This window comes from Pongo pygmaeus, chromosome 5 (assembly GCF_028885625.2).
Source record: "Pongo pygmaeus isolate AG05252 chromosome 5, NHGRI_mPonPyg2-v2.0_pri, whole genome shotgun sequence".
Lineage (NCBI taxonomy): Eukaryota > Metazoa > Chordata > Mammalia > Primates > Hominidae > Pongo > Pongo pygmaeus.
Genome location: NC_072378.2, coordinates 138,930,925 through 138,954,852, shown reverse-complemented (window position 1 = coordinate 138,954,852; position 23,928 = coordinate 138,930,925). Strand labels below are relative to the sequence as shown.

Sequence of the window (23,928 nt, the reverse complement as noted above, 5' to 3'; positions counted from 1 at the left end):
GGGACTTTTAACACCCCTAGGACCATGGAATTGCAGTAAGTTAGCCTTGGGTGAAATGCTACACCCAAATGCATTGCAAATTGTGGCTCTAGAGAGTTTGCAGAGGAGGCTCAGGGCTAGAGTCTGCAGCTAAGTGCCACTAGTATAACTCTCTGATGACTCTTTGTGATAGGATGATCATTCGAGGTTGGAGAGGAATAACCCCCAGGGGCTTCCAGTGATAGGGCAGAGGAGAATCCTCAGCCCCGCACTCTGGCTGCTGGTGACAGGCAGGAGTGACAATAACAGGTACAATAATGGCTGCGTTTCATCTTTGCTGGAAGCTGGGAGTGAATAGCCGGGTCTGTTATATTCTCTTTGGAAGTATACTTCCTTAAATGATGGACATTCCTAAATCCATCTAGGAATGTTGGATCTATCTATCTATCTATCTATCTATCTATCTGTCTGTCTGTCTGTCTGTCTGTCTATCTATCATCTATCTATCCATCTATCTATCTATCTATCTATCTATCTATCGTATTAAGCCCCTTCTCAAAATTGTAGTTTCAGAAGAATGATTTGATAATTCATGATCAAGTTCTTTTTCTTTATGCCCAGAAGTCTGTATTCTGCACAGACTTGCATACCCCTAGCTGCGCTAAAGTTCAGAAGTTTGAGCTGCCACTGAAGTATTGACTGTGGAGAGGCGGGGTTTTCTGTCTCCAATGAGGTGCCTTTGGTGTCGGGAAAGCCTATCATCTTTCGCAGGAGTGCTTGCTCTGTAATCCAAGCAATAGCCACGCAGCCGGTTTTATTGTTTGCGGAGTCCTGCGGCTCTGAACGAGCGCTTCACAGACGGGAAGGAGAGCAAGTGGGCGGTTTATGATTCTGCCCTGTGCTGGGGCGAGTGAGCTGAGCTCTTTGATTTCTCCCAAGTAACTGTGTGGGTGAACTGTAAACTGGGTGCCTGGCTTGACCCTGACTCTTTTTCTCTAGGGTGAGGAGTTACTTCTTTCGGCAACCGACAGCTGGCTTTCTGCCCTGGTGGGGAAAGATGACCAGGAGAGGAGTAGGATTACAATTTGGGATGCTAGGGACACGCCAAAGAGTCGGGGTGCCTTGGCTTTGTGTTTTGCAAAGTCCTGACAAGTGCTCCTGAAATGAACACGCTGCTTCATTTTTTAAATTATACTTTTATTTATTTATTATTTTTTGGCCGTGGATATCGCGGATCTAGAAACGGAGTCCACAATGTGGCTAGGGTAAAACATTTTTCTTTTCTTTCTTAACCCCTCCTTTTCCCTTTCTTTTTAATTGGGTGACACAGAAGCCGTCTTTTTGGATAATGCGGTGCCTGACTGTCAGCGTTGTCTAAGAGGGAAAAAGCAGGCTCGTGGAGAGGACCTGGGCCAATGCAAAAAAGCCAGCGTTTTGTTTGCTGGGCTGTTCTTTGTCTCTAGTTGATTTTGAAAAGAAGATGAAAAAGGAAGGCTCTTCAGGTTCCTTCAGACTCAAGCCGAATACAGGTTCTCTGGCACGTGCTGTGAGTTGGATACATTTCTCCTCCTTGTCCAGGCAGACAAAGAGGCTGTTTCGCAGTGATGGAGAGCTCTCGGTTTGTGGGCAGCAGGTGGAAGTGGATGACGAAAACTGGATATACAGAGCCCAGCCCAGAAAAGGTGACTCGATTTTTAAAAAATGTAAACATTTGAAAAAGTTTGTTATGTAGAATTCTTTGTTTCTATCACTCCCCCTTCATGATTTTTGCCCCCATTAGGAGTTTCTTTTGAAATGTTTGTTTTTGTATTGGAATTCGGCGTCATTTGTTTACATGTCTAAAATAAAAATGCTCTTCCTCAGCTTGAGCTTGTATCTTGTATCATTCACAGAAAGATAAAGTAGCTGTTATTTGTTCTCGGCAGCCTCCCTCCCTCCATGAGAGCCACATGCTCATGTGACTTGTGAAAAGTTCAATGATAAACCACCACCCTAGCTAGAGAGAATCTTCTGCCCTTATAGCAATCTGGGGCTAGAACGTGGAGCTCTTGTGAAACTGCACTGAGAAAACTTCGGGAATCGTACATAGTCCTCTTGCATCCTTCTTCTAAGGTTGATGAATTACATGAATGCTTGAATGAAACCGGTGTTGGGCTGTGACATCAAGGAAAATGAACACGCAAGGGGCTTAACCCTGATATGTTGGTCCCAAGGAGTTTCTGGATTTTTTTTTTCTTTCTCCTTTCCTTCTTTTAACCAGAGTTTTTAGATTTCTATCAAGTTTCTTTTCAGACCGACATTGGCTCTGTTCTCAGAATTAACATGTTTTGCCTCCAAGATGAAAAAAAAAAATACCAGTCCTGCTGGGAGAGAGGGAAACAGTTCAATATTTCTTAACACACCCCTATTTTATATTTAGATTTTCTGAGTTCTTCCTCTTAGTGTGTGTAGGGACTGAATTGTTAAGCTCTAAAATGGTTTCTCCATTCGGTGCAGTGGGCAAAGCCCAGTAGGGGAGTGCTATTTAAGTATCACAAAGGAATCAAGTCCAGACATTCCGCGTGATTGTGTTTTCCCTGTTTATCACATTCTTCCCCGTGCCAAGAGAAACCTTGCTGGAGTCTTTCCGGGACCTGTGCTTCTCCCTGTTTTGGAAAGCAAAACTACTGAAACATGAGAGAATCAACTAAATTAAATATGTGCTTATGAGTATAGTAATTATATCGCACAGGCGGAGCGTTAATGCAGCCCTTCTTCAGGGTGAATGTGTGTGTAAACTATTTGTTCTTGTCTATTAAACTCTGGCACAAGAGGGACTAGCTAATAATCTTTGAAGATATCAGTTGTTTATTGTATCAACAAGGTGATCAACAATGAGCCACTGATTCTGAGCTTAAAAATGTGGGTTTTCAGTTCAAATGCTGTGTGATTGCCAGGCTTAGAAAAGGCATTTGTGCTTTCTGGCTGGAGTTGTATAGTTTAGTAAGTCTGTGAACTTTACTTTTCTAAATCAGGAATAAGCTGTGGTTTTGGTAAATGATTGGGTTGTAATGTTTGAAACAAAAATGTTTGGAGGGTGGATTCAGTAGTGCTGTGGTCGCAAGAGGGTATAGTTTTGATTCCTTTGGGCTTTGCCAAAGGTTGCTTTTTAGGACTTGTTTGACTTTGAGTCAACCACTGTCAAGTCTCTGTTAACGATTGTATACATGTGAGCATGAGGCTGTAGGATTTCTACTGTAGATGCTTCATCTGAATTAGCATTAAAGGAACAGAGACTGAATTTGTGTGTGTTAGTTTTAGTTGGGAAATAAAGCAAATACTGTACACGTGACTTGTGGAAAATAAAGAAGTCGTTGTAAAGGACAGGGGCAACTTGTGAAGGGAGGACTTGCTTACGTAGCGATACAAAAGATTGTGCGCTTTATCCCTTAATGGAATAGGGGATACAGTAGCTTCATGAAGATAAATGGAAACATAATACAGGGTGTAAGTTTATGTGTTTTTTTTAAATAATTGGGCATGAATAATATGATTTTTGACATATGGTGTCAGAAAGAGTCCTTAAAAAGCTGCTTATACATCAAAATTCATGGCATTATATTCTGTTTTCGCATTTGACTTACAAAAGAAAATTGGCTTCCAACTTTGACATCTTGTCTCGGGGGGATGTTATAACAGTTGATCTTTATTCCACACAATTCCTTCCTTTGGAGAAATACAGAAGTGACATTTGTTTATGCGAGCAGATCAAAAGAGGAAAAGTCTTCAAGAAAAATTAAAAATTATGCAGAAATGAAGTTTTTTCTTAGAAGCATCAAATAGGCTGAAACTCTAGCAAGGATTATCAGTCAATATTAAGAATGCCCAATGGCCACATTAGGATTTGGTTGCAAATAAATATGCACTGGGAGACACATTGGTCTGCTGGGAATGTGTAGCATCTTTTATATCTCTCTGCCCAAATCACACACAGCCTAATCCACCTTTCTTTCAGTTTATTCCACAATCCCCCTAACTTACATTAACATTTTTTGATTTACACAGATTGCCAAAAACCTGCTCTCCCTCCTCCCCACTCTCTTGCTCTCTCTCGTTTTCTCTCTCGCTCTCTCTCTGTCTCTCTCTCTCTCTCTCTCTCTCACACACACACACACACACACACACAATCATCATGCAGTGACAATAGACGTAGGGCAACTGTAGCTTAACAAGCCAGCCTTGCATCAGTGGTCCCCCTGCGGGATCTCTGGTTGGCGGGGGTCCGGTTCTGCAGCTCCTGGCGTTCTCCCTCCCCTCCAGCAGCTGCTGCCAGACCACACTGCTTGCCTGTTCCCTGCCCGCTGTCTCCAGGTATGCTTTGCACCATTAGCCTGCTGAGCTCCTACCATCAGTGTGGATAGTGTGTTGTATGACACACATTCAATTTCTGAAACAGAAGCTCTTTTAATAGGGAATTTCTATGCTGGATTGTTATCAGGAACATCAAAATAAAGTTTTTAAGTGGTTACCCTTATGGATATCTTTCGGTACAACAAACCCATAGCTTTATGATTTAATGTCAGAAAACTAAGGATAAAATTATAGTGCTTGATATTCGTTTTCTTTTGAGAATCTTTTTATAAGATTAGAAGCTACTAGTATGCATTTTCTGATTAGACTACTGTTCCTGAGCTTAAAAAGTAATTACAAGATACATATTGATAGGTCCAAAGCAGCCACCAGTAAGCATCTGTATGTTTTCTTTTGTATGTGTGTTTGACAGCACACTACAAGTTTCAGAATTCTCTTGAATCCCATCCCTGTTTATACTCAGAGAGGTAAGAATGAATTGGGTAACAGCAATGATCAATTCTTATATTCTTAGTATGATATCACTAAGTAGATGATGTTTTGACTTAATTAGCCATACAAATCAAGGGTGTGAATCAGTATCTTCTTTATAGTAAAAAAGTGGAATGCAGTAGTAGATAAGACAATATGTAACTTTTCACGTGAAGTTGTGAGAGCATTTATTGGTGGAATCATTACCAAATACCATGTGCAGGATACAAAGAAAGATAGCACTCAGGCCCTGAAGTCATCGAGTTCATGCTTAAATGGAGAAGCAGATAAGACATCTAAAGTGGGGAGGTTAAAGAGAAAATGTAGGATAATTGTGAAAAAGTGCAACACGATGACCTAGATGAGAAGGTCCAGATAAAGGAACTTTATCTGGAACATTTTCATGTTTTGCATCGTCTTCTAACTGTTAGCATTTAACTGAACAAGATTTAATGAGTACCTGCTGCTTTTCCAGCACTGTAGAAGGTCCTTGAGGAAGACTAATGACTAATAGTATTTATTCTGTGCTTTCCCTTTCTTGCTCACTCAAATAAAACTAAAAGAGGTGGAATCATAATGGGGTGTCCGTCCTCTCATTGAGCAGAGCTTGTTTTGTTGTATCCCCAGCTCTCCATTTAGCTGGGCAGAAGCGTGATTGATGATCCTGGTATTGGCAGGTCAGCAGATAGAGAGGGTAATTGACATGCAAAGCCTTGCTTTAAACAATGTTTCATCCTTTCCTTCTGGACTTTATCGTACAGACTAGTAATGTTACCAGCTTTGAATCATTTGAATGTCAGTACCCTCCCTTCTCAGCCACTACAAAAATGGCCAGAGAATGGCCATAGTAAGTATCAAGGGTAATGAATAATCCATATACTAAATAATCCATTTTTGAGTGTGGGAGTGGGATCTATTTAAAGTAATTTCATCCCAGTTTTTCTCCTAATAAAATAGTTGCAGAAAGCAGGATCCTTGCACATAATTAGACTACTAATGACCAGATATTACAGAGGAGAAAAATGACATGAAAAACCAAAAGCAGCTAGGTCAAAAGTCAAGATCCTGTTTCCATGTAAATAGCTGTGATTTATTTCTGATAATAAAATCCTTAAATTGGTGGGATTTAGGAAGAGCTTCCTGGGCCAGGCGTGGTGGCGCATGCCTGTTATCGCAACACTTTCGGAGGCTGAAGTGGGCATAACACTTGAGCCCAGGAGTTCAAGACCAGCCTAGGGAGCACGACGAAACCTTGTCTCTACAAAAAAATAGAAAAAGTAGTCAAGTGTGGTGGTGTGTGCCTGTAGTTCCAGCTACTCAGGAGGCTGAGGTGGGAGGATTGCTTGAGCCTGGGAGGTCGAGTCTGCAGTGAGCCGAGGTCACACCACTGCATTCCAGCCTGGGTAACACAGTGAGACTAGGTCTCAAAACCAAACAAACATAAAGACTAGGTCTCAAACCAAAAAAAAGTCCTCCATAAAAAATAGCTTGTTTATGGCATTAAGAAAACCTAAGAAATATTGACAAATATTGTCAAGTAGCATCACAAATTTAAGAGTGAAACAAGATCAGTAAGTTTTATTTATTCCGAGGGTTACTACATATATCGGAAAAATAGCCAAAGGAAGTTTACCTTGGTGTCTTAACAAAAGAGATCAGTGAATGTCATGGTTTTCCTCTTACTTCCTACTGAAGATGACATTCTGTGAAAGAGACACACAGTGAGTGCCACTTAATGTTTTCTCTGATCCATTGAGACTGCCCTTTATTGGCCTTTGATTATTATTATTTTTTCTTCTGAAGTTGGGACTCTGTTGTCTCACTGCTTTGTTTTATTGTAATATGTCTTTATTTGCAAATTAAATTGTTGAAGTTCGATTTAAATGATATTTTATCTAGTATCCTTCCTTTTTTAGTTTAAAAACTTTGTGCATTTGTTTTGAGAAGAGGCATTTAAATTATGAAAAATATCTTTTTTTAAAAATTATGAAAACTATCTTAAGAGTGATAAAAAGAAACAACTTAACTGTCAGAGCTTGAGTTTGGAAGTGAGTAACCTGTGTTCTTTTCCATTAAAATGTCTTTGCTAAGTTACAGAAACCTTTGAAATTGATCTTTATGAACAGTTTACTTTTATTTATTTATTTATTTATTTAGAGACAGAGTCTTGCTCTGTCGCCTAGGCTGGAGTGCAGTGGCACAATCTCGTCTCACTGCAGCCTCTGCCTCCCGGGTTCTAGTGATTCTCCTACCTCAGCCTGCTGGGTAGCTGGGATTACAGGCACCCGCCACCACGCCCGGCTAATTTTTGTATTTTTAGTAGAGATGAGGTTTTACCATGTTGGCCAGGCTGGTCTTGAACTCCTGACCTCAGGTGATCCGCCCACCTCAGCCTCCCAAAGTGTTGGGATTACAGGCGTGAGCCACCACGCCTGGCCAACAGTTTGTTTTTAATAATTTTAAAAGATGCTGCATGTTATCTAGGGTTAATTTTTATGTCTCATGCAATTATTATAAAATATATTTCCATGTAATTTCAGGGTGTTTTGGTTTAACTATAACATGTTCTGTCAAATTAGAGGGGTTTGTTTGTTTGCTTTTTTTTTTTAGAAGCACGGTCTTGCTTTGTTGCCCAGGCTGGAGTGCAGTGGCACAATCATAGCTCCCTGTAACCTTGAACTCCCAGGCTCAAGGGATCCTCCCCGCTCAGCCTCCTGAGTAGCTAGGACTACAGGCACACGGTACCATGCCTTTCTAATCTTTTATTTTATTTTATTTTTGTAGAGATGGGGTCTCTCTCTTTTGCTCAGGCTGATCTTGAACATCTGGCCTAAAGTGATCCTCCTGCCTTGGCCTCCCAAAATGCTGGGATTATAAGCCTGAGCCACCATGCCCAGCCTAGAGTTTTTTTGAAAACTACAGTATTTTCTATCAAATACTTCAGTTTAATCTCCTAAAGGTCTGCTGTGTTTCTACCTACATGTCCGTCCTCATAGAGTTTAGGCCCTCATCAGCTCTTACTTGGACTTCCAAATGATCTTTTGTCCTCTCTTGCTTTCTCCACTCTTGTTCCCCTTTGATCCATCCATGAGTCTACACTGTTTCCAGAGTGATCTTCCTAAAATACAAAAACCAGCTGGGACTGGTGGCTGAAGCCTATATATAATCCCAGCACTTGGGGAGGCCGAGGTGGGAGGAACTTTTGAACTCAGGGGTTCATGACCAACCTGGCCAACATGGTGAAACCCCGTCTCTACTAAAAATACAAACATTATTCGGGTTTAGTGGTACATACCTGTAATCTCAGCTATTTGGGGGGCTGAGGCAGGAGAATCGCTTGAAGCCGGGAGGCGGAGGTTGCAGTGAGCCGAGATCTCACCACTTCACTCCAGCCTGGGTGACAGAGCAAGACTCTGTCTCAGAAAAACAAAAAACAGAAAAACCCACAAAAACAACTGGATCACCTTTCTGTAGCTCCCCATTGCCTACAGAATGAAGCCCACATCACTTTACATGGCGTGAAACCTTACGAGATCTGCTTCCGTCCTCTTCCCTGCAGAACTAGCATACAGACTCATTGCTTTTTCACAACTCCAGAAACTAGCACCTCCCGTTCCCTCTTATTCCCTGTGCCAGGGTGCTCCGGTCGCCTCCCCTGCCTGTTGACCTCCTACTTATCCTTCTAGACTCGCTTTAAAACTCTGTGAAGTGTTCTCTAACATCCTCAGGCAGAGCTGATGGCTCTTGTCACTATGTTATTTCTCTGCCTTCTTCATTCCTCTCTAATCGTGTTTATCATACACTGGTTTATGCTTACTTGTTTACTTGTCTGTGTCTTGAACTAGCCATGACCTGTTTTAGGATGGAGACTCAATCTTATTTTATTTTATTTTTTTATCCCAAGGCTAAGTGCTCAATGAATGGTTGCTGAATGGGTAAACTTAACACATCTGGGACTCGGTTAAATGGTGCTTTGTGCACAGGCTAATGTGCTAAGCAAGTACTTTCTGAATTTGGCTTAGTCCGGCTAGTTTTTGTATTTTTAGTAGAGACTGGTTTCACCATGTTTGCCAGGTTGGTCTTGAACTCCTGGCCTCAAGTGATCCACCTGCCTCGGCTTCCCAAAGTGCTCGGATTACAGGCTTGGCTTGAGCCACTGCCTGTAATCCCTGTTTTGGGAAGATCACTCTAGAAACAGTGATGGATCAAAGGGGAACAAGGATGGATCAAAGGGGAACAAGAGTGGAGACAGCAAGAGAGGACAGAAGACCATTCAGAAGTCCAAGTTATAGGTAGCACTGTATGCTTATTACCAGTGCTCTCAATTCTGGACTTTTTTGAGTGTAATAAAAGAGAGGGTTCTGTTTGTGGGAACATAATTTCGATGGCATACTTTTGGTGTTTTCTATTGCTTCACTCAGACTATGCATGTATCAAGCTCTTTGGATTAAAAAAAAAAAAAATTTGATCAGGGCTGTTTTTACCAATTGGTAAAGTTGGCTTTAGTGAACAGAGATATGGAATTAACAATCCAAGCCTGATAAGGAGAGGCTCCATGGTGCTACTGCAATCTTTTCTTAACTGGTTTCCCTGCTTTCACCTTTGTACACACTGCTCCCCTCCCCACCAATTGGTCTGATCTTAACCTAGCAGCCTCAGTGATCCTGTTAAACCTCAAACATGAGTCATGTGTAACTTCACTGCTTGAAACCCCTCAGGTGCTTTCCTTCTCCAGGGAGTTGAATAGCTAAGCCTTGACAATGCTCTCTTAAGCCCTATACATTCTGCTTCCCTTACCCCATTGCCTCCTTGTGCTTCCTCCTCACTCTCTCCTCCACACTGTAAAATGGGATAATACCTATTCATCATACATACATACCAGTAGCAGGTACAATTTATTTATTGAATAAATGAGTGTTTGTTTTATAGATATGCTGTAAGCCTACAAATTCGATATATTGTATTTAATGATACTGGCCATTGGATTGATAATCTCTTCACTATCAATAGTCAGTTGAGTCAAAAAATGTCTTTATCCTAGTGTAGACTATGCTATTATCTAGAATTTCCAGTTGTGGAAGTGTCTTTGGAGTGCTTGTATAACCTAGGCAACTCAAGTGGAACCTATCACTTCCTTTACATAATCCTTCAAGGAATTTGTATCTCAGTGTTGATGTCAAATCCTGAAATGATTAAAATACTAAATTGAAAGTCATGTCTGAATCAGTCAACCTATCCATAAGCTTAACAATAGCTAATATTTAGTGAATGTTTACCGTGGCGAGACACTATTATTAAAACTTTGCATGAGTTCATTCATTTAATAAACATAGTCTGGATATCATAAGTGACCAATAAAAACAATAGTTGGTTTGGTAAGGAAGGGTCAGATCATTAGAGAGAACTGAAAACTGGGCAGAGAAACAGATGTGGGGAAGCAGGGGACCGAGTATAATTCTTCAGACAGAGAAAGGACACTGAAAGCACCTACGGCGTTTTGGCGTCAAGGACTTAATAACTTTTGGTTTAAGGGCAAATACTCTGCTTTGAGAATATTTGAGTATGTGCTTCATACTTCTACTAGACTTGAAGCCCTTTGAAGTCTAGCCTGTGTCTTTTTCAAGTGCCTTGCACTTTGCAGATAGTAAGTAAATATCTATTGTGAATACTAGGTTGAAGCTGTATTGGAGGGAACCTGCTCTGGTTATGGTGTGCAGAAGGGATTGGAGCATTAGGGGTTAGAACCAGGTCATCTAGGGGCTGTCATAACCGAGAAAAGACAAAGTTCTGGTTGAAGGGATTATATAGGCACACGAGGAAAAGTAGTAATGAAACCACAGATTTTCATGTTAGGCTATCTTTTTTTGTGTGTGCGAGACAGAGTCTTACTCTGTCCCCCAGCCTGGAGTGGACTGGTGCGATCTCGGCTCACTGCAACCTCCACCTCCAGGGTTCAAGCGATTCTTGTGCCTCAACCTCCCCAGTAGCTGGGATTACAGGCGTGTGCCACCACGCCTGGCTAATTTTTGTTGTTGTTGTTGTTGTATTTGTAGTAGAGATGGGGTTTCACCATGTTGGCCAGGCTGGTCCTGAACTCCTGACCTCAGGCAATCCACCTGCCTAAGCCTCCCAAAGTGCTGGGATTACAGGCATGAGCGATCACACCTGGCCATGTTAGGGTATCTTTATTAAGAGAAGTCACAGATTTTCATAATTACTTGTTCCCTTAGCAACGGCATCTGTGATTTTTTCCAATGTATAGTTATACTTTTTCTAGCATTGTGAACTATGGGTAGTCTTTACCTTATATTTCTAATCTCCCTAATTAAAGATTATATTTATGGCAATCACTGTCTTAATAAATATGATTGGAAAATTTATGTATAATCAACATACACACTGTTCATATACACAAATGTGTGTGGTGTGAGGCTGGGGATGCCTGAAGCTGGTTGCAGTGGTGTGGCTGTGGTCTGCCCCTCTTCAGCCCGTACCACACCTCTTCTCTGTTCCGTTGAATTCAGCATCTCTGAGCATTCTCTATCAGTTCATTGCTGACATTTGATGACTGACTAGTAGATATCATAGACATTAAACCAACATTTATTTATTTAGTTTTTGCTAAAATTCGTTACTGTGCTGACTGCATCTTGCTTTGGATATTTAGGCCGTAAGAGAAATGGTGAATGCTTGCCTAGGCAAGCAGTTGTCTGAGACCATCTTCCCCCTGTGGTTGTAGGGGGAGGATTTGTTGGCCAAGTCTCTCAGCCAGAGCTTCCCCTACCAATACCATCATTTGCTGGGCTCATTTCTAGTGTTTGGGTGCATGCTTGGGCGTGCGTGTCGTGTGGCAGGCACATCGTGGGTTCTTGTGTTTGCTGCATACACTTGATATAAAGCAACCTTCTGAGTAACTCACACTGAGGAGCGACCCTTTCCCAAAGTCAATGTGAAAATAGCTTGAATCGTGAAGTTACTGGGAGCAATCTGGCCTATAAGGCATTTCCTAGAGTGGGAGCTCATTAGGGTTGGTGGAATGAAGAGGGACTCTACTTTCCCATTTTCATGCCCTCTTATTTTTTAAAAAGACTGTATTGGGAGTGGTAGTGAATGGAAGAAGGTGGCAGTAACCTGGAGGGAAGAGGAGGGGATAAGCTATAAGGAAAGAGAGATCGTGACTCCCATACTGATCCGGTTCTACGCCCCCTGCCCACCGCCGCTTAGCTAAGACTTTTTGGATTCCCATCCCCTAAGTAATCGTGGTTTGTGGGAGCTTGGTCAAATTTCTGAATATGCTGCTTGCATCGCTAATTGTACACTTGTAGTATTGTAGGTTTATTTGTTTTTATGTTTTAAGACATAGCTTAATAAGCTTTTGTGCACTATTGAAAAAGGTATAGAACAAGAATAAAGGCTAATCTATTCACTGGTTAAAATAATTTTAGTGGTACAAGTAACTTGTCAGGTTTGGGCTTAATATATGTTTGGCTTTCTCGAAGGAAAACTCACAAGTTATTAATAAAAGCCACGAGCAGTTGAGATTTCTTTAAACAGTATCACTTGAGTTTTGTCTTTTCCATAAACTTGACTAGAGAACATGAGAATAAGTATATTTTATTGTCGATACAGTTCCCTTGCCTCTATTCCCTAAGCTTCTCTTTAACTTTGTAACTAGAAACGCCTCAGCTAAAGCAGAAACTGGGTATCTGGTGTTTCTGGATTGCCTTCTGAGATAAACCAGCATTCCTTCCTGAATACGGGTGGGTATTGCTTTAGTCTTGATTGGTTGGGGATTCTTTTACAAAGCAGACACAAGGCAATTTGTGAATTTACCTTGTGGGTGGTTGTGGCTGGTGCTTAGTTTGGTTGCTGTGATCATCTTGCCTGGTAGTTATTTATTTACATAAGTTTTTCACCAGTAGAAAGTACATAGAATGCTCTGACTTCCTGGAAAAAGAACTTTTGATTTCTACCGTAAAGTCATTTCATTGCTGAGTTCTTCAACACACTATTCCCATTAGAAAAAGATGTTTTAAATATTTTTTCTTTGCTAGCTTCCCAAGTCCAACTCTTTGTCCTTAAGTGTGCATGCTTGAGTGTTGTTCTGTCATAAGGATCTTAGCTCTGTTCCATTTGTAAGCCGCTTTTGAGCCACCGTGTCTCATTTGTGTGCTGTTGATGCTTTATGAAGCTGGCGAGGTTGGGGTTTCTCTCCTTCGACATTCCTTTGGATCAGCAGACCTTGGTTACATCGCCACTCTGGAGAATGTGTTGGTCTATTCAGTTGATCTGTGTTCTTATGTCATTGTAACCAGGGGAAGGTTATGCCACTGACTTTAGAAATCTTGAAGGTTATGTTCCAACTCCAACTAATAATAAAGGTTTGAACAAAAATCCAATTAGTAAATTCTTCTCTAGTTTCTGAGAAAGTTGAGCTAGTTTTCTCTAGAATGCATGCTTGTTTCAAATGGGGGAAATAATCTCCTACAGGAACTATGGTGTGAATGTTTTGGGGTTTTCAGGGCCTGAAAAGTTTAATTATAGTTTATTTTTTAAGTCAGAGAGTTTAAAAAGTTTTGTTTGTGTCCAAAGTAATAAATACACTTTACATTGGTTTCCATGCTACACATGGCATATGTGCATGGCGTGTGTACATGGAATAGCTTTGTGGAATGATTTACCTTTACTGCATGTCTACATATGATACTCTGTTTTCTCTGTTTATTCTATTCTATGTTATCAAACAGAAAATGTCAGTCCTGACTTACTACTTGATTTTATGACCCTCGAAAATGGTGCTTTCGGTAGACTTCACTTCTTTCAGTAGGGTGTTATTATGCATGTGTATCACATAGCTTTTTTTTCTCAATATTTAGAAGTTACAAGCTATGATGGAATTTCTATAGATAGTCCACTGTTGTCTTGGTGTTGGAGAAAGGCCTGGTATACCAGGAGTACTTTGAGAAACAGTGTAGAGTAGTGGTGCCTCTCAGAAAACCATCTGGTCCAAAACCCAGCTGTGACTCTGAGCCATCTACGCATTCATCCACCATAGGAAGTCCTTTTCTGAGTTCCCCTCTGCGCCCCTAGTCCAGGACCCCCTTGGTGTATAAGCCTTGAAAGTTGGCAGCAGGACCAAGTGATTGCCAACAGGAGCCTTGCTGCCTGCTGCAGGGCAGTGTGGAAGAGCCTGCTAATGCACTCAGGCTGATTCCCTGCACCTGCTCACTGGCCCTAGGGAAAGCCCATGAATAGCAATGTCTGGCCAGTTTCTGCCCTGATCCTGTAGATTTCTCTGTCATTATGCTTACCAGCCTACTGTCCATCCCCATAGTGGAAAATTAGTTGTGAAGTTTAGTCCAAAACTTTAACTTCCAATTTTTGGATTCTAGCCTGTATGTAGCAGAGATCCTATGTCGGAACTGGAAAACAAAAGCAATGTTTTGGTGGTTTTCTTTCTTTCTTTTTTTTTTTTCTTTCTAAAGAGATAGAGTCTCCCTCTGTCATCCAGGCTGGAGTGCAGTGGTGCAATCATAGGTTATTGTAACCTGAACTCTAGGGCTTAAGGAATTCTCCTGCCTCAGCCTCCCAAGTAGCTGGGATTACAGGGGCCTGCCACCATGCCTGGCTAATTTATTTTATTTTGTTTTTTTGTAGAGAAGGGATCTTGCTATGTTGCCCAGGCTGGTCTTCGCTCTTAGCCTCAAGTGATTTTCCCACTTCAGCCTCCCAAAGTGCTGGGAATATAGGCGTGAGCCACTGCCTGGCTGTAGTGTTTTCTTTGAAACAGTTACTGTAAAAAACTGGTAATTGGGGCCAGGCGCTGTAGCTCGTGCCTGTAATCCCAGCACTTTGGGAAGCCGAGGCAGGCAGATCACGAGGCCAGGAGATCAAGACCGTCCTGAACATGGTGAAACCCTGTCTCTACTAAACATACAAAAATTAGCTGGGCATGGTGGCGCGCTCCTGTAATCCCTGCTATGCAGGAGGCTGAGGGAGGAGAACTGCTTGAGCCCAGGAGGCGGAGGCTGCAGTGAGCTGAGATTGTGCCACTGCACTCCAGCCTGGGTGACAGAGTGAGACTCTGTCTCAGGGGAAAAAAAAAAAAAAAAAAAAAAAGCGTGGGCACAGTGGCTTATGCCTGTAATCCCAGCACTTTGGGAGGCCGACATGGGTGGATCACGAGGTCAGGAGATCGAAACCATCCTGGCTAACACGGTGAAACCCTGTCTCTACTAAAAATACAAAAAAAATTAGCCGGGTGTGGTGGTGGGCGCCTGTAGTCCCAGCTACTCGGGAGTCTGAGGCAGGAGAATCGCTTGAATCCAGGAGGCAGAGGTTGCAGTCAGCTGAGATCGCACCACTGCACTCCAGCCTGGGCAACAGAACAAGACTCCATCTCAAAAAAAAAAAAACCCAAAAAACCCTGGTAATTGGTTAGAGATACTTTTCTAAATTGTGATCATATGGACTAGATGTTAACTTGTATAAAATACTAGAGGAGTATGCCTTTTACTTATTTGTAGTTCCATATAACAGAAGCTTGCCTCGTTCATCTTTCAGAATTCTAAAACAATTGAAAATATTTTTTAATGAACATCTTTCTAAAGTATAGTCTACACCCAGAGTCTGTTTACAGGTCATGGTGTGTGCAGTAGTCATGCATGGTCTTTTTTCATCATGAGGATAGTTCTGTGGGAGTGGCAGGACAGGTGGCATTGCCCCTTTTTGTTGTGAGCAAGCAGTTCCTGCAATATTAAGACCTGCCTGAAGCCATAGAGATAATTGGTATAGACTGGATTTGAATCCACTTCTCGTGAGTTAGTCCCACACTCTTTTCATGACACTTCAACAACTCTGCTCAATCAAAGAGTACAATTTAACCTCGTTTTAATGCCCTGGTGTCACTGTGACTAGTCATTGGACCTTGTAATAATCTGGTGATGCCCTCGTGGCCACTGAATATTGTAGGGATCTTTGCTTTGGCATGAAATGGATCTCTGCAGTGTTCTTTAACTTCCAGTGACTGTTTTGTATTTCACTTTTGCTGGAAGCCTTTCTCTTTCGACAGTGTACTTGCACCTGTCTCTGGTAGTCCCCACCACTCTTTGGCTTGGTGTTGCTCATGTGTTACCTTGTGTGGGGGGTCTGGGTAACCCAGTGTATTGCAACAGTATTGACTGGAAGATGCATGAGATCCCAAGCCACAATCCTGTGGGCAATGCTGTCTGGTTGGAGGCCATTTTGATTTCTTCTTTGCCATATTTTGAGTGGTTGAATTTGTCAGAAGAATGATCCGTTGATAAGTGGATGTTACTCTAATATGTAACTATGTTTTTTACATGTTTATCTTCTGTTGGCTTTTCGTTTTGGTACGGTGGAATAAACAGTGGAATAAAGTACATGTTTGTGTTAACGTCATGGACCAGTGACTGTATTCGGCCATCCCAGTGTTTTCTGTAAACATTACATTTTAATCACTCCTGTAAAAATCACTCTGAGTTTTCAAGGAGGATTATCATCTACTGCTTTGTTTCACTTACTAAGCAAGTATGCTTTTAAACCTTGATTTCGCCATTAACTACTTTCTCTAATAACATGTTGATTGTCACTCTCTTTTCTCCATCTGATATTTAGACACCAAGTTTATTTACTCATTTTTCATTTGGTTGAAATTTCATCCCCCAGATTTCTATTTCATGTTTTTGTTCGTATCCTCTATATTTAAAAAGTGAAGAAATAGTGAAGATAAGACATATTTCAATTATTTAAAACCACTTGCAGTGAGCTGAGATTGCACCACTGCACTCCAGCCCGGGCGACAGAGTGAGACTCCATCTCAAAAAAAAAAAAAAAAAAAAAAAAAAAAATACCACTTCTACTCTACTAAACATTTTTGGCCAAATACTTTAAATGATATTTGAGCCTCATTAATGCGAATGGGAATGATATAAAATGTGGCTGAAAAAGCTGATCTGACCCTCTGGTTTTCCATGAATTTGTTAATGAACCACTAATATCCCAGTACAGAGAATTCACATGACTTTTTACTAGTTTGTGTTGAAATGCTATAATCCTCATTTTGCATACTAGATCCACAGTGTTTGCTCAATGAGTACTTTGATTTGCATATAGGAGACCTACAAAAATGTTTAAATGCAACCTGAATTAATTGAAAATAGAGATTATAGAAAATTCTGTGACTCAAGGAACGGGGCTCAGAGAAAAGAAAAATAGTTTCCAAAAGCATTGTTATTCCTTCTCTCATTCTCTAAACATTGAAGAATTGACAGAAGAGTCTCACTCCTGATAGGAAAAGCTTTTGGTACTTTACATAGTTACTCTCTATTTTGGTTGTAAAATATCAGAGATGGTGACAGTTTTAAAGATGTCTTTCTTTTCTAATGAAATGAAAACTCAAAGAATTCTGACTTTTGTGTTTACCTAATGAGAGAAATCAACTTTAGTAATTATTTAGAGAGAGCTCTTATTGAAGCAATGACCACACATTTTCTTCTCTTGGTGCCATTTGAAGCATTTTAGTAAATATTTGTACACAGTCTCTAAATTGGACATGTGAAGGGATCCAAGTAGAGTTAGCTTAACAACAAGGCTAACTAACGTGTCAGGGCTGGAAGGAACCTCCAAGATACCCTGTCTGATCCCTTGTTTGGCAGCTAAGAAGGGAGGATGCAGAAAAGTGAGTTAGCTTGCTCAAGGCCTGTACCCAACAGGGCCCAGTGAGGCTATGTCCTTACATTCCTTTGTCCCCTCTTAAGGTATTGAGAGTGTGTTCCTTTCTATTAGTCTCTTTAATTTTGACATTCCTGACTGCCCTGTGAGGGTCAAGTGACAAATTCCGTTTCTGACCTTACAGAGCAGGTTTTGGAAGGTCTTAGTCACTATGTATCACACAGAAAGTTTTCTAAGCAGATGTGCAGAAAATAAGCAACTTTCCATAGCAAAGACAAAAGGGGAAGAACGCCAGTCCTGAAAACAGGCTTTCTCATGTCACTTTTATTCCACACAAGAACAGAATTCATTCAGTTTTCAAAGAACGAAAGAGGAAAAAGAAAACAAAAACAAAAAACCAACCCAAGGGCACCAGGCTGCAGCCTTTCTTTGTTAGGAACTGAAGTCCCTAGAGACAGTTGACTAACTTAATAGAGCTGTCAGAAGCACACCTGCCTCGAAAGCAATAGATGCATTTTAAAACTTTAAACTTAGCATTCTATTTTTGACTTGGAACTTTTTCCCTCTTGAGTGGCTGTAGACTTATCATAGTTAATAGCTAAGTTTACAAAGATGCGTTAAATAAAAATAGAACACAAAGTAAATTCCAGCCATTACCATTAACAGAATGGTAAGTTACTTCTACTAGAACTTTATTGACTTTAAGCTAGAGAGAAAGAGAAAGAGAGAGGTAAAACAAAAATAAAAAAGGAAAAGGCTCAGATCATGTTTGGCATGATCAAGAGGAAGATCAGAAGAGCTGTTTTTGTGGACCGCGCTGTGCTCTGTGGATCTTGTAACTCTGTGATTATCATGCACCGTGGCAAGACTCCACCCCTGAAGATGGTCTGCCGATTTGAAGAATCATTTTCTTGCTTATTTTTAAACTCTTAAAGACAGGGAAAAAGACTGAAGGAGCCTAAATGCTGTGGTTTCCTCAAACCATTATTGTTGTAAATCCTATGGGTCCTGAAGTAACTCACTATTCCTGAAGTTTCAAACTGCCTCACGCCTCAGAAGCCTTGGTAGTTGAAAGGGAAATTATTAGCTTCTTCCTTGAAACGATGTCACTAGCGTTAAAGGGGGACAAAAGTTGGTGAATGTGGTGAATTTCAGAAGTAAACTACCTTTTTATAGAAATTCCATAGTTCTTTACAGAGCTTTGAGTTTTTCAAATACTTAGTTGGTTTCAAAACACAATATTTTAAACAAGTAGGCCTTAAAGAAATTAAATATTAGAATAATGTATTCAATTATCTATGCAGAAGTTACCAGAAGCCTGGACATTTAACTTGGCATAACTTGCTCTTAATATCTTAGTATGTCTTCTGGAATTTTATCTTTTTGTTTGATGATTAAAAGTAATTATAGTCCAGTTACTCTCTCTGGTTATGTTTTACTAACACATACATTGTGGCAGAACTGTGGTCTGCCTGGTTGGTTGGTACATGAACTTGAATAATTCTTGATTTTGTGGGTGGAGGAGTTGCACCTGTTTCTGTAGTTGAAGGTTGGTTATGGTTTTTACTTAGATTACTCAGATGCTTAGGAGAAAATGACACAAATGACTTTTTTTGGTGGGTAGAGGGTCCCATTGATCTGTATGTATTGCAAGTCAGTTTATCAAGGAGCACGTTGAAGAAATACACAACGTGAAAGGACCTACTGTTGTATCTTTCCTATGAGGTTATTTTTATGTGCTTTAACCTAAACCCTCCGAAATATAATACACATATGTTAGGTATAGTGGCAATGGCAAAGAGAAAACAATTTAGACTCCAGTGGTTTTGTTTTTCTCTCCTATAATACAGTTCCTTATAAGTTTACTAAGAAAGGGAATTTGGGGACATTATTATGACATCTTTCGGTATCCTCCCTCCATCTGGACATATTGGTGTTAATTCTTTTGTAAGAGATATTTCCAGAACATATTTTTCTTCCTTTTTCACTTCCATCATCCTTCAAATATTTAATTCAGGCAGAATGAGAGTAGGAAAAACTGCTTTCTGAGTTTGTTGTGGTGAAGTTGCCTGGAGAGAGAATGGTATCTGTATTTGTGTATTTGTAAATGAGACTCTTTCAGATTATTAATCCTTTAAGGAAATGATAGTTTATAAAGACTTCACCATAAAGTTTAACTATTAATGATCACTGACTTCCATTTAATAATGAGTTTTAGTACCGTCATGTGTAGGGAAAATATGTCTATTTAATTGTAAGGAAAATACGACTTTTCATAGGAATCTATGCTGGTGGTTATGTGTCTTATCTAGGTTTTATATACTTTCCACTAATGATTTGCTTTTGGATGAAATAGCAAAGTAATAATAATTCTGCTTTACATATCTGTGCAACAAACATGGATCACCTATCATGTTCCAGCACCCTGAAAAGTACTGGAAGTTAAGTGTGAATGAGCAAGTTGCTGCTTTAAGGAACACTCTTGTTGGGTGGGCAGAATTGTAATACCATGCCAGCCACGTGAATGAAGTGCCATGGGACATAGTGCAAGCTTGAGATTGATCCTGCTACTGGAGAGGAGCATGGTTAGAGGAGGCTTTAGAGAAGTAAAAAGCGGAGTATGGGGATAAGGGCTGCATTCCAGACAAAGGGGGCAATAGCCTGATTCAAGACAATAGAGGTACAAGACCCTATGGAATATAATGCAGAGCTTACCAAGGGGGTCACTTAATGGGATACGTCCAGAATAGTTTGGAAAAAAATACTGAGTACAAGTCCAGACAGGCCTTTATTTGCTACATGAGGAGTTTAGGATTTATCCTTATCTTGTGTTTTTTACATAAGTAGAAACATGATTTTTTTTCCTCTGGAGGGAAAGGATGGTGCAATTGGAGTTCTTTTGAAAAGATGTAATAGGTGTGAAGGTGGATTAAAAGGTCAGATTTTGAAAGAAAAAATATCAACTACAAAGGTACCAAGGAGTACTCTGTCTCAAAGAAACATCTCAGCCATAGGCACTATGCTTTGAAGTGACATCAGGGCTGGATAAATGGCACAAGGTTCCATAGTAAAATCTCCTTTCTTCACTGCTGCTCATGAGGTGTCACTGTGCTTCTGAGGAAATGAGTGGAGTTACAGACTGGAGCTCAGTGGACAGCAGTGGAAGTCAAGGCAGCTTGCCACAGCTAAGGGCAACCGAAAGAGGCTGGAAGGTTATCTAAGCTAAGAGCCCAGGTCAACTTGGAAACTCATCTATACCTTTCCTGGGAAGATGAAACCAGAAGGATCTAAAGGTTCTTACAAAAAAAAAAAAAGAGAGAAAAATCTAACACTTTGGGTGTTAGGGGAGCTAGCTAGGGTGCCGTGAGTGAAGGCACAAATTTCATGAAAAGGAGCCAAATGAGGGCTACTTTCTTGACTGTGATGTCAAGAGACCTAGGCTTGGCTACAAAGAAAAAAAAAAGTTGAAATAACCTCAAGAACTGGCTCAGGAGGGTGTATATGGATATCTATGTATCTCCTGGGGGGACAGAGCCTCGCTTTGTCGTGCACCACTACACCCAGCTAATTTTTGTATTTTGAGTGGAGACGAGGTTTCACCATGTTGGCCAGGATAGTCTTGATCTCCTGACCTTGTGATCCGCCCGCCTCGGCCTTCCAAAGTGCTGGGATTGCAGGCATGAGCCACCATGCCCGGCCCCAGGAGGGTGTATTTTTAAATGGCGAATTAGAGCAGAGCTCCCATGATTCAGGGAGGAAATACAGTGATGTGAATGTGTCTACCCAAGGCCAGAGGCCATTGAAGAGCCTCCATGAAGCATTTGTGTAGTTGCCTTACTGCTCCATGGTTAGTTTGAGTCCAGCACAAAACACCCCAGGATTCAGCTATTTCCTAAAAGAAAATGCAAAGAGGATGAAGGTTGCCCTTGGGACTCAGTAGGTCAGGCCTGGCTCTGGAGTGGAGAAAACTCAAACAGGATACAGGCTCGGATGATGTTGGTAAGAGGCAGTGTCCAGAGCAAAAACCCACGTTCTATATTCCCCTGCCTACAGAGCTGGACGGACTGAGGGCACTAAAATGGGGACTGGTTTTAAATCAGTTTCCCTGGTGAGCCAGGGAAACAGTGAAATTAGCCAGTAAAGTTATAATGCTATAATTTTTTTCTTCTTTCTCTTGTGCCTGAGGTAGTAATAAATACATAGAAAAACCCAGATTAAGTCTCTTGTCTGAGAGATTCAGAATACTGGTGAAACTAGAAGTATTGTAGAATAGTAGGGGAGTGGAGAATGACTAAAACCTGGGTAAAATGTGTTAGTCATGGTCATAGGTGCCACCAGAGTGGATTCTTCTCTAGGGAATTGACTTAACCTGGTCATTCTTATCTTAGAAGTGTCAGAGGGTTTCAGCATCTCCAATCTCTTACATCCAGGGGGAAATGGAAAGCACTGTGATGGGAAATATGTCTTCAGGCTCCTCCAACTTGACAAGCTTCTCATGCTTTAAAAGCATGTCTAGAGATACGGCTATGAAAATAAGCATTGCCTGTCTGAATATAGTAGCCCCACCTTATCCTTGGGGGATATGTTCCAAGATCACCCAGTGGATGCCTGAAACCACACATAGTACCAAACCCTATATATACTATATTTTTCTTATACATCCATACCTATGATAGTTTATGAATTAGGCACAGTAAGAGATTAACAACATAACTATAATAAAATAGAACAATTATAACAGTATGCTGTAATAAAATTAATATAAATGTGGTCTGTTTCCCTCTGTCTTGATATCTCTCTCTGTTTTAATATTTTTGGACCTCAGTTGACCAGGGGTAACTGAAAGTACCGAAAGCAAAACCTCGGATAACGGAGGACTACTGTACTGTACTTTGCAGTTGAGGTGAAACAGACCTGTGAATGGGTATGGAGAAGGATTTTTCCATCTTTATCTGGGCTTTTTGGCAAGAGTAAGAGGATACATAGGGAGGAGATATGGTTTGCCTGTTTTTCTTGTATAATTTTGTTTTGTGTTTTGCCAGGAATGGAGTCAAATTTTGAGCTGATCTAGACGCACTAATTCTGTGTATTATGCAAACTAATTTCTAATTTATTCTCATCCCCACTATTTTATGGAAATCAAAATTAAACTGGTAGCACACAAGTGAAATCACACTGGAGTGGTTTTGAAGACATAATTAGCTAAATATTTTTGGCTGCATGCGTGGATACCACTCCCTCTTGTAGAGATAATAATGTTAAACTTTAACATGATGCTGGATGTTGTAATCCTACAAGGGAGAGAAGTGGTTGCCGCCCTAAGGTCATGGTTGGCAAAGGCCAGACCTTTGTGCTGTCCAGAGGGCTACAAATCCTGTGAGTGTGCATCATCTTGGACCTACTCCCCTTCACAAAAGCTTCCTAGGTATTTATTTTTCAGTCTCAGTAGCAATGATCAATGGTGTCAGACAATCATTTCAATGTATAGTTCTTATTTTTTCCTAGTTTGAACAGTGTGCCTTTTCATGCTTTATTCTCAAACATACAGTTGTAAACACAAGGGCTTTTTAAAATTATTATTTCATTATTATTATTTTTGGAGACGGAGTCTCACTCTGTTGCCCAGGCTGGAGTGCAGTGGCACGATCCCAGCTCACTGCAACCTCTGCCTCCCAGGTTCAAGCGATTCTCCTGCCTCAGCTTCCCGAGTAGCTGGGATTACAGGTGTACGACACCACGCCTGGCTAATTTTATATTTTCAGTAGAGATGGGGTTTCACCATGTTGGCCAGGCTGGTCTTGAACTCCTGACCTCAGGTGATCAGCCTGCCTCGTCCTCCTAAAGTGCTGGAATTATAGGCATGAGCCACTGTGCCCGGCCAACAAGGGATTTTTTTTTAATATGATAACTTTATATTTGACATTAAGAAAAACCTCTTTTGTTGTCATTGCTTGAGGTTAATGCTGTGAAGTTTTCAGGTAGTGATACCTATAATTTCAGCAATTTAATAGAGGTTGGTATTTGTGCTGTTTAGAAGTGCTATAACATTTTGCTGCAGTAAGTACAAGGGTATGGAAAAAATAGGTTTTAAGCCTATGTAAACATAAATTGAAGACAATTTAAAAGAAAAACAAATCATGCCCATCTCACATAATTATTACCTTGCTAAATGTGTAAGTTCCCTAGGGTCACTGTAACAAATTACCCCAAGTGTGGTGGCTTAGAATAACCAGTTTATTCTCTCCCTGTTCAGGAAACCTGAGTTCTAAAATCAAGGTGGTAGCAGAGTCCCGCTCCCACCAGAGGCACTAAGGGAGAATCCTCTCCTGCCTCTTCCAGCTTCCGCTGGTGCCAGGTGTTCCTTATCTGTGACAGCATCCCTTCAGTGTCTGCCTCCATCTTTTATGACCTTCACTGTGTCTCTGTGTATCCTTT

The 23,928-nt window shown here is 40.8% G+C and overlaps 1 protein-coding gene across 8 annotated transcripts in view; it reads left to right on the top strand.

Moving 5' to 3' along the window:
• NHSL1 (NHS like 1) overlaps positions 1 to 23,928 on the top strand; it is a 276,666-nt gene that overhangs the window by 122,246 nt on the left and 130,492 nt on the right. For 3 of the 8 annotated variants that reach the window (XM_063666645.1, XM_054492674.2, XM_063666643.1), the window contains exon 1: positions 785 to 1,661. The exons of 4 other annotated variants lie outside the window; for them this stretch is intronic. In XM_063666645.1, the coding sequence (XP_063522715.1) occupies positions 1,460 to 1,661 (202 nt within the window). In that variant the 5' untranslated portion in view covers positions 785 to 1,459. Of the gene's footprint in view, positions 1 to 784; positions 1,662 to 23,928 lie in introns of those variants that run through there. One more of the 8 variants, XM_063666644.1, reaches the window with a different exon arrangement.